General features: G+C 44.8%; 1 protein-coding gene across 1 annotated transcript in view; it reads left to right on the forward strand.

Annotated features, from left to right (window-relative positions):
* CTDP1 (CTD phosphatase subunit 1) overlaps positions 1 to 5,736 on the forward strand; it is a 112,070-nt gene extending 106,334 nt beyond the window's left edge. The window contains exon 13 of the mRNA XM_055704577.1: positions 4,702 to 5,736. Within this exon, the coding sequence (XP_055560552.1) occupies positions 4,702 to 4,843 (142 nt within the window). The 3' untranslated portion in view covers positions 4,844 to 5,736. The remainder of the gene's footprint in view (positions 1 to 4,701) is intronic.
* Positions 5,737 to 11,421: the final 5,685 nt, after the last annotated feature.

An 11,421-nucleotide genomic window follows, 5' to 3' on the forward strand; every position in this document is an offset into this window, starting at 1 on the left:
GGGCAGGATTCTCATCAGAGTCGCTTGACTGTAGCTGGTACCAGCTGTAAAGTGCTGCTTACGATGCCCACGCTATAAGCTGATGGCTTGTAGAAACCTGAACACATCCCGTCCCCAGACTGTTCTGTTACTGCACCGATTTTAGGAGCTATTGAAAAAACACCAGGTCAATTTGCAATAATTTAGACGTTTACTTCTTATCAGAGTAGGGATGGAGGTTGCAGGTACTTGGAGTTTACAGTATACATGAACATTTATTTAAATATTTGCTACCATTTTCTTTTGCAAATTTAAAACAAGGTTTGGAAAAGTTTTAGGTTTGCTTTGTTTAAAACAAGCCTTATGTTGCCCTTTGAGTTCCTTTGCTTATTAGATGTTTCTATTTAATGTAGCGCTGCATTTCTTAAATTTGAGCCATCGGGATGCAAAACTGACCAGAGGCAACCTGCTTTTCAATTAATAGGAAAAAAATGTTTTTTCCAGCATTTCTTATTTTCAGCTAACTATTAATTAAGGCCTTAAGATAATAGAAGCAACAAATACCAGCTTTCTTTTCACTGCTTTGTTCCTGTGGCTCTTTCAGAGAACTGAATTTAAATTGAAATGATAAGCATGAAGCTTTCATTCAACCTATAGTTGAACTTTTGCAGTCATGTTTTAGTGATCATTTTAACAGATCAAGAGCTGAATAAGTTTTTATTTTCAGTAATTTTTCCTCTACTGTTTTTCACATGCATACACCATGCTCTGCTGCAACTTTGTGATGTCAGCTCTTCCTGGGTGTTCATTTATTATTAGTGGAATACCACTAAGTGTATTTCTCATTTGCATTCTGTAGACTAAATTTTCCTTGAAATAACTTTTATATATGTATAATTACAAGGTTTTTTAAATTTTAATGACACTATGATTTACACTTGTAGTTTATTTAAATATCTTGATAATTAATTGAAATATGTGGGGTTTAAATTTAGTTCTCTTTCTAAGACTCCTCCATCACACAGACTGGTGGGCTTCCCAGTACTGGGTACTTAATGCAAAGGCAAAGCAAATATGAATTGTACACTTTTTTTCACAGAGTTGTCAGATACTTAAAATTCTACATTCAGTCTTTTTAATTGTTCATCTAGAAGGTTATAAAGATATTAACTTATTACCCGTATGTTTGGTTTTCAGTAGCGGGCCAGCAAAATTCCTTTGAAACATGCAAATCAGGCTAATGGAAGCCTGCACCATACTGCTGAATCATTTTCTCTAAATATTAAGGAGGATTCCTGTATGCACTTAACTTTTCCACTCAAAAGCATTGTGTACTGTGGCTGTGAAACTGGAAATGACAGGGAGTGGGCAGAAAATAATGAGGAAAATATACGTTTTAAATTGTTATGTTAATAGACGTGCTGCTGTGGGGATATACTGCTTTTTTCTGAAGACAGAAATTATTAATGGGATGTTGTTTCTCTTTTCTGAATTTGCAAATAAAAATGCAGCACTATGTTACTGAGGTTACTTTTTCAGAGTTAGCTTTGCATTTGATTCCATAATACTAATTTAAATGTTTTTGGAATATCTATGAAGCTGCAGTTTACAGTACACAAATACCAAAAGGTGTTTATATCTTAATAAGAGCAGTACATTCTTGAGAGATTTTTTGTTTCTTCTAGCAGAGGACTAATACTTAGCTGTGTTTTCTTTTTTGGTTTTGATGGGTTTTTTCCTCCTCTGAGTGAGGAAGTTTTAATATCTAGATTGACTAGAGCTGTCATTCTAGCCGTGCCGAAAGAACAAGAGCTGACAAAATAGATCACAGCCAGTCTTTTGCATTTCCAAAGATAGTGTTTGATACAACCAAATGAGGGATGACAATATGTCGGGACCGTCCCTTAAAGTTCTCTGGGAAGTCTTTTTGTAGACTGGAACTGCATTATTTAGCTAACCGGTTACGCTGAGTATTTCAGGTCCCTGTATTTTGTTGATTGTCCTCACTGAAGTCTAGTTGCTATGGAGCAGATTTAAATTAAAAGGTGGCTTTGTTGTATAGATTAGTAATTTTGCTAGTCTTTGCCTTAATTATTTAGTAAATGAACTGTTCCTCACTTACAACAAATAGTCAGCTGGCAGCAGGAGACTGTTCCTTGACAGACCTTTTTTCGACAGGATCTTTGCTATGGATTCAGATCTGGGCGAGCTCACGGTGTCGGGGCTGGCTCTGCAATCCTGCTTGTCCCGCCGTGTTCTGTAACCCCTCACCTGCCGTTGTGCATACGTGTTTCATATCTGTAAATAGAGCTGTCAGGCTGTTCATTTTATTTTTCAGTTGGCAGACACCATCAGTTTCCATAGATGCACTGTTTCAAAGAGATCAATGCCAGTGTTTGCAGCCGTGAGCGTCAGGCTATAGGTTCCCTTGGTGCCTTTGTTCACCCATACTTCGTGGTTTGCACCATGTGTCTACTACTTGTGACCTGCGCACAGCTTTTTTCCTCTTTTGCTGAGTAAGGCTCTTTTGGCTTGCTTTAGTTCCCGGTTAGCTTTTCTGTAGCTAATAGCATCATGCCTGAAATAGGGCTGTGTCTCTGAAGGCTGAAGTCATCACGAGGTGAGCGAGTGGAACTCAAGCTCCACACATTGTGTAGCTTTTAATGGAGACGTGCTGAGAGTCCTTCCAGGCAGTCATTTTTAGTCTGAGTGCTTCTCATCCAAGCTGTGTGCTAATGTAGGCTGCGTGGAAATCAGAGTTGTGAGTGAGAAACTGCTTTTTGCTGTGTGTTAGGCTGCATGTAGTGCCCTGTGGTCCCTCCGCAGGCCACATTTGAGTTTCAATAGCAAAATATTCAGGAAATGCTTTCACCTCATCCCGTTTTTCTTTGTTACGGATTCAGAGCCCAGACTGAATCCTGGGGCATCAGCCTTACCTCCCTGGAGTGTGGCTTCTGCTGCCTGGTACGGAGCAGAGAAGCCCACCCAAGGCTGCTGGAGGAGGCAGTAAAGCAGCAGCAGCGCATCCTTTGGTCCCATTGGTGCAGCAGCGAGGAACCGCAGGGAACGCAGCACTGCTGCCTTCCCTCCAACTCCCCTCCGGACTTCACTCCCCATCTTGTCTGTCTCTGAAAAGCGGAGAAGGGGCGGGGGGTGTCAGGTGTCACCCAGCCAGCCTGACAGCTAATGTTTCAGGGAAAATGGCAGTAAGAATGTCTGTAAAAATAAAAATTGCTTTGTATTTCAGTGTTGCTTACAGGCTCACAGGTTTGACTGTTAATCTTTGTGTTTATTCCTTTTAGATATACATAGTTCAAGTCAGTATTTATCCAAGGCCTTTCTTGCTATATGCTACTTCTCTATACTCTCAGAACTAAAGGGAGCATTGTTAAATTACTGCTTTTTGCTGCAACATAAAAGACCATTTTATTAATTTTTCATGGTTGCAGGTGGATGCATTCTCTTCTTCGTGAAACCCCACCTGGTAATGGAAAGGACAGTTATTTAAGAAATACCCACTTTGCATGTATTTTTCTGCTTGAAATTTGATCAAATGATGAAGGAAGGATTTTGAAGGTGTTTCTGCAGCTCATTATGAATTCTATGCAATGCAAAGTCTCAACTTTATTTTTGTCTCAGAAGAACATGTCTAATATAAAATTCCCTTTTGGCAAGGAAGAGAGATCTTAGGATTCCACAAATCCAAGTTCTTTTGCTTATGGCTATGTCCCAGTTGAAACGTTAGGTTTTCCTTGGAGATCTTTCACAACCAGGAACATGATTCTTTCAGCTTCCTGTGTAAACTGGGTAATTCTCCGGAGACGCTGGGAAATGTGTGGTTCAGCCTGGCAGCACTAATCCAAAAAGACACAAAAGGGAAGGATGAGACCCCTGTGTTTGGAAGCATCAAAGCGTAGAAGCTGATGCAGTCAGATTTGGTTAATCTGTTAAGGTTTTCTTTATATAAATATCTATACATTTATATTTTTTCTATTTATAAATGCAGAAACTTGAATATTTCAAAATCATGTAACAATACACAATGTATTTCAGTGTCACAGCACTCTCCAAACTATCAAGCTGCAACAAGGTCTTTTACCATCTCATACCAGCATACTCTTCATGCCAGTCCCTCTGCTGCCTTCTCCTCATCTCATCCAGGGTGTGTGTTCTCTTTCCTCTTGCTTCTTCCTCCCCTCTCTTCCTCGGCTGCTCTCTCTTCATTGCCTCCCAACCACTGAACTTAACCAGCCACAGCTGCACCTTATCTCCATCGGCCAACCCGCCGCCCCTGAAGCCAGCCCACAGTTGTATATTATCGATGATAATTAACCCAGCTTCATTCCACTACATTTTGGTAATCTCTTGTTCATACGATGGATTTCTTTCTTTTGGGATGTGAAAGGAAAGTAGATCAGCTTGTGATTTTCAGACAGTCATACTTTGTTTTCATTCCTTGTTCAGGGGAATGGGAGAAACAAAATTAATGGTACTTTGTTCTTTGCACCTACAGCTGACAATAAGTAACAGCAATTAAAAAATCAGTTGTGTGAACTAAATATTTTTGTTCACTTAAGAACAAGTGCTGTACTTTTTATCTAGACCTGGAAAAAAGTAGAGTCCTTTAGCCCCATTTTTTTTCTCTCATGTTAAGTAGTGGTCAGTTTTAATAAGCAACAAGATGCCTTGATTCACACACGTTATCTCTGCCTGCCTTTCCAGGGGCCACAAGCGCAAACTGGATGAAGACGATGCTGCCAGTGAATCCAGTAAAGAATCCAGCAATGAAGATGAGGAAGGAAGCAGTTCTGAAGCAGATGAAATGGCAGCAGCGCTTGAAGCAGAATTGAACGACTTCATGTGACATTCATGCAGAAGGCGGAATTTGTGATGGTATTGTACTCCTCATAAACAGATCGGACTTCAGATGAGTCCCTTATGTCAGTACTCAATGTTTTTCCAAAATGTGTGTGTATATTTTGCAAAGCAACACAAGAGGTGACACATTATTTTACAAAATCGGAAATAGATGTTTTTAAGGTGTTTTACTAAAGGAAAATATACTTTTTTAAACAAAAAAAAGTATTAAATGGGACTTGGTGTGCTATGCCAAAGACATGTTAGGAGCTCTGCAGAACCTTCATATACAGGACAGTGATACAAAGATTTGTGATTGAAGTACAGTAACTTTTTAAAAATATCGCGGTCTGTGGCATATGGGTGAGAGTCTTCAAAAAAAAGGAGGAGATAAAGGAGGTGGAATTGTCTGGGTAGTACAGCAGGAACCTGAGGAACTGGTCATCCTTTTCCACAAATAAATGCTATCAAATATAAAAGGATTTTTAAAATAAATGAACGATTTATATTTGTATAGAAACAGAGAATGTGATATGCAAGCTTTGTGAACTCTGCACTTGACCCACCTGTCATTTGCTTCTGAGATAATACATAATGATCAAAACTCATGGTTTTAAGTTACTTTGTGGAATAGTTGGGTTCTTTAGGGTCATCATTTAGATTTATAACTTTTCTTCTCTGTAACCGGAAATTTAGCACAGCATACTGTTGTGATCCTGTACTGCCATGAGAAGCATATTCACCCATTCGTGTTGTCTTGGAAAGAGCGAGTGCTACTTCAGTCTAGATAGGATTTAATTTCTTTGACAAGAGTTCTGATGTAAAGTTTTTGTATATTCTATTTCATATTTGACCCACAAAACAGATTTTCTTTCATTTAATAAAAATTCATTTTGTACACTTTGTTCCCCTTTCTTGTTCATTTGCTTCCATCAGGTAGAAGGCACTTTTCCGTGTTGTCTTCCCTTTGCTCTGCATGAAAATGATGAAAAACATTGAAGGCAAGTGCAAATTTGTAAGTTCAGGCAGAGGAGAAAAGCACTGGCTCAGAAGGTTTGCTTTTCTGTGGGATGTGAAGTCTGACGTTCTGGTGTTTTCTCTGGTCTCTTTGGCCTCTGAAGGCATCGCAAGAGTTGCTGCTCTGCTGCTGAGTTTCAGAGGGGAGAGCTGTGGTTTATTCTCAATTGCTAGCAACTGCAGAGACAAATCCTTTTAAAAACATGTTTGCAAAAGAAGACTCATTAATTCAGACGTCATGGTTAAAGGGAAGTACTTTCTGGTGCAGAGGTACTTAATTTTGTCACTTAGCAGTAAAACAGAATATTCCAACAGAATCCCAGCTGGTTTACAAATAACAGCCCAGTTTTCAAAGCTTCATAATGGCAATAAGAGGAAGACTGAGAAAATAGGAGAATTTTTTCAGGTTAATACTGCTTTTCCACTTCAGAACACAAGGTCAGCATCTGCAAGACAAAAATGGTGTTTTATGTGGAAAAATGTCAAACTTCATGGACATTTACACAGGTGCCACGTTGTTGAAGTCTACAGTGACCTCCCTGCGGTGGCTCTCTGTGAAAACAAGCAGGGTGTCTCCAGGTGAGTTGCTTTGTATGACAGAAGAAAAAGGCTAATGCTTGTGAAATGGGAAGTCAAAATACTTCTTTTTTTTTTCAGCAACTTAAACGCAGCCTCCCCAGCTACCAGAGGGATGATTCCTTGCAATTAAATATTAAAATGTCAGGAGTTGTGGGGTACGTTTTGTGCTTTTTTAAATCAAACCCTGGTGAAAGAATTTGAAGTAATACCAACTTTTTGGGTTGCTGTGATGCTGCAAATGACCTCACAGCACAGATTCTGGCGGACACCCGCTCTGGCTGCTGCTCCACATGGCAGCATTCAAGCCCTGAATGTGAGCACAGCCAGCGCACCGAGCAGGGCAGCGCTGTTGGCTCAGCCACCTTCCACCTGGGTTCGAGCTGCTCCTCGGGCACCATGTCCCTGCCACGGGAGCTGGCTCGCCGTGCTCGTGGGTCATTCCATACGTGGGAAGTTTGACAAGGCTTTTGGTGTGAAAGGCTGTATCCCCTTCCCAGTTTTATTTTATGGCTGATGCTTTCGGTTTAACTGGTGGTGTGCATGTGTCTGGGCAGGAGTCCTAAAAGCAGTCAGCACTCCACTAGACCCAGTACCATCTGGACCCCTAGGTAAACACGGAGCTTCCCGCCAGGCTGAGCTGCATCTACCAGAGATCTGGTGCCGGCGAGGGCTCCTCTGCCTCCATGGGAGCTGCCAAAACCCGCAGCCGGTACCGCACGCTGAGCTCCGGGCAGGCAGCACACTGCCAAAGCAAAGCCAAGCTACAACTGTTACGACATGGACAATCCTTATTTTGACTTGAATTATTCAGGTAGCTCTAACAACCCCTGCTCTCCCGTCCTTGAGGTGTGGGAACCTAGTAACGGGGGGTGAGGGCAGAGACACCAACCCACTGCTCGCTGCCAGAGCGGTCCGGGGGGTGCTGAGCGTGCTCTCTGCAGGAGCAGGCTCCTGTTCGCTCAGGTAGCTGTATCAAACTGGGCACCAGCCTCTCTGCCTGGGCAGGAGAGAGAAACGGAGACTCTAAATTTAATAGATGAGTTAAATGCCCTGGCTAACCTGCCAGCGAGAAGTCTTGATGTACGAAGTTGCCACTCACTCCCACTAACTTAGGATTTTTTTAACATGCAGGAGCACCCTAGGAAAGGCAGCCAACGTGCTTTGTGAAACGGCTTTTAACTCCTTATTAAGTGACCCACATCTCTTGACTAGTTGTTTTATCCTATGTTCTTGCCCTACTTCCGTAGCCAGCAGGGACCTGCTGCTGGGAAGGGCTCGCAGCACAGAAGCAAGGGCCAGACTGGTGCTGAGGCGGCTGAACTTGCTGGGCAGTGCTGGTCTGCAGGGGAACCAGGCATGGGAGTGAGCACAGACAGGGCACGCAGTGCGCCTGAGGGCGTGCTGCCACTGCTGCGAGGAAGGGCAGCTTCTGAAGGTCCGGCGGTCCTGTAAGAACAGGTAAGGCCAGGCATTTCAGTGTAAAGTTTACTTTTCCCACCTCAGTTTGCTGGCAGCAGTTCTGAAGAGAATGGGAAGACACCGCAGCTCTGTGTAGGGGATGTGGTGGGGTCCGTGATAAAAGCAGAGCCGGGCAGCGGCCAAGCTTTTCCCTTTGTGCGTGTGCTGGGCAGGAGGGGGAAGACGAGGGAACAGTGTCGCTTAGTGCCGAGATGTGAAAAATTCCAAGCATGCAAACACTTCCACTGTCGGGTTTTGTGTGTATGTGGAGTGGGGCCTCAAGTTCTCAGTGTTGGGTAATAACATCCTCTGCGGAGGGTGGAAAGTCTCAACTTCCTTTCTTAGCAAATCCACACACAAACCTGGAGCTACACCTAAAGATTTCTCAGCTCTGCTTAATTTTACTACAGTGAACCGTAAGTTGAGGACAAGTTGGAGAATGAACACGCAGAGGTCCTGTTAGGGAAGTGGATCTCTGCATAGCTGGAAATCAAGCGTGAGAAGTCTCCCAGTTCTCGCTGCCTGCATGCAAGCTTTTATACATTTGTTTTTCCTATCCAATACCACCTTCCATTGTCATTTCAGAAGTGTTTGGAGCCCAGCACCCGGCACAGCCTCCTCTCCCCTCCCCCCAAGGGACGGGAGGCAGTAGTGTCTGGTCCCCCAGGGAGCATTACCTACAGCAGGCTGCTTTGCTGCAGCTGCATACCGTGGGCTCTGCCTGTTGATCTGGCTGGTTTGTTCTGCACTTTCTTTCTAATGAGATCTTCCTTCCTACTCACACATCATTAGTAGTTGTTGTTTTTTCACGTTGTTCTGACTGCACCTGCCTTTCCCCTCCCCATCTGAATCACACCAAAAGACTATGCAGCTTATGCAGCGCCTCTTCTTGCAACCACATCACCTATCAGATCTCCCCATAAAAATTCCAAAACCAGCACTAGATTTCCTTCCCCGGCACAGGTCCGTCAACGGGCTCCTCCTCATCCTGACATGCTGCTGCTCTCCCAGCTGCCAGTCCAGCAAAAGCCTTGGATTCCCCAACCATGAACCCAGCAGATACAGAGGCAGCTCTTGGGCATGGCCACAACGGTAGGTATAGAGTCATGGAATCATAGAATAGTTTGGGTTGGAAGGTCATCTTAGTCCAACCCCCGTGCTATGGGCAGGGACATCTTCAACTGGATCAGGTTTTTCAGAGCCCTGTCCAGCCTGGCCTTGGATGTGTCCAGGGATGGGGCATCCACAGCCTCTCAGTGTCTCACCACCCTCATTGTAAAACATTTCATCCTTATATCTGGTCTGAATCTACCTACTTTTTAAACCCATTCCCCCTTGTCCTATTGCTACAGACCCTGCTAAATCCTGTCCTGTCTCTCCTGTGAGCCCCCGTTACGTGCTGGAAGGTAGCCCGGCTCAGGAACGGCAGGAGGGTGAAGGACATGGTGCTCCACCTGTTGCACACGCAGTCATTACTGTGGTGCTGGAGGCTTCCCCCACCTAGGCAAGTCTCAGTTTCTTCCAGGTGGGAAAGTAGCTTTTCATTCATAGGAAAGTTGTTTTCATTAAGAGTCGTTGACTGGTTTTATTTTATATATATATATGAGCTATAGCAACAGAGCAGTAACAAATAGTGCAGAGAAGTGAAAGCACTGCCTTTTTGCAGGCTATGTGAGTGCTTCCATGTGGAGGGAGGAACATCTTTTGTCTAAGCAAACTTTATTCCTCAGTGTCATAGGGCTCATAACCGTAAATGAAGAAACTCACCTTTGCTTCAGCTCTGGGCTCCCATGAATTGCTCAGCTGGACCATTCCCAGCCCCAGTAAGGTCACTGTCCTGGCAAGCCAGGCCAGCTGCTTTCCCGCATCTCCACTGGGCCCACGTGTACCCCTGTGATCTTTCTCCTCCAAGGAAAAAGAAAGACTGAGCCCTCTGTCATCAGTACATGCATATAAACAGAGAAATTCATGGAATCACAGAATGGCCAAGGTGGGAAGGGGCCTCTGGAGGTCATCTAGTCCAACCCTGTGCTCAAGCAGGGCCACCAACTGTTGGCTGCCCAGGACCATGTCCAGTCTGGTTTTGAGTGTCTCCAAGAATGGCGACTCCACAGCCTGTGCTCAGTCACCCTCACAGTAAAAAGATTTTTTGGTTTCTTTAGGGGATGCGCAAGGGGAAAAAGAACGAGCACAAGGAGCACCATTGCTGTTGCATATGTCATTACAAGCTCCTTGGCTATTCCATGCTGGCCAAGACAGAGGAGGCATAAGGCAGGTGTGGTCCTCACTGTTGTGTTCTTCAAGAACTGAAGTTTTTGGATGACTGATTGACAGAATCCTGTTGTCTTCTGCCAATCCTAGCCACTGTACAGGAGGGTTCCCTACCCCATGCTAAGAAGAGCGTGGATTTTAATACATATGTGATGGTTTTTTGAGCCCCTTCAGATTTTCATGTGGGAACAAGGCTTGAGAAGGATGCCAAGCACTTGGAATGCAGGATTGCTAGAGCTGTGGAAAACCAGAGATGAGCTAAAAGCCAGGGGCCTGGTTTGCACCACCTCTGTTTCTGCCCCAGCCAGTTATGGCTTCACACTTTGTGTTCTTTGTCACTTTCTCATTTTGCTGGAGGAGCAGAGATGACCTGTGGGTTGACCCCAGAGCATGATGCTCAGATGTCCCAACCCAGAGCACCAAGGTCATTTACTTGGCAAGATGGAGCCCAACTTTGACACAGATTCTGTGCAGTGTGCGCCGAGCGGAGGCTGGGTTTGAGGTGTGTGCATTACCCTACGCTGCTAACACGCACTGCCACTTGTAACCCCCCTGGAGCTCTCTCACCTCTGCAGGTCCTGTGCCATGTGCTGCCGCGTTGATGGAGCCAAGCACCTGCTTCAGACAGCTCCCATGGCAGAGGGCATTTCCCCTGTGGGGAATTCTTTGCTCTTTCTACCTCCTGTCCTAATCCTCTTTCCTGACAAGACAAGGAGCCAATCTGGTCAACGTAAGCATGTATGGCACTTCTACATATCTCCGTCCCAAGAAGAAGCCAGACTGACCTAGCCGTTGGGTAGGTTTAGAGGCATTTTAAAGGTCAAGCAGATGGTAAGCAGAGGTAAGAAAAGTGTCTTTTAGTGCCGCAGCAATGGGATGGACAGCGGTACCCACAGCTTGCTAGGTGCTGCCCTCTTCCACTGAGCTGCCCTCTGTGAGCTCGGGTGACCCACTGGGAGACTGGGAGGGGGAGGGGGGCCAGGCCTTCCTCCCCACTCACCGCCACTCTCTTCCCCAGGCAAACTGCCGGAGCAGGCAGACAGTAGCCATATCACAAAACCACGTTGGTTTTAACAGGCGATGACAAAAGGTCCATCCTTCTCTAAGTTCGTTGTAGGACATGAGTGATACAGATGTGTCTTCTCTGCCCCTTCCACATCTGCCACAGGAGGGCTTGGAAAAGCAGATTGCGGCGACGTGTCTCTGCTCACAGGAGCCGCAAGGGAGTAACCCTGGCCAAGGGTGCCTGGACGGGCTGCC

The sequence above is a fragment of the Falco cherrug genome, chromosome 3 (assembly GCF_023634085.1).
Source record: "Falco cherrug isolate bFalChe1 chromosome 3, bFalChe1.pri, whole genome shotgun sequence".
Taxonomy (NCBI): domain Eukaryota; kingdom Metazoa; phylum Chordata; class Aves; order Falconiformes; family Falconidae; genus Falco; species Falco cherrug.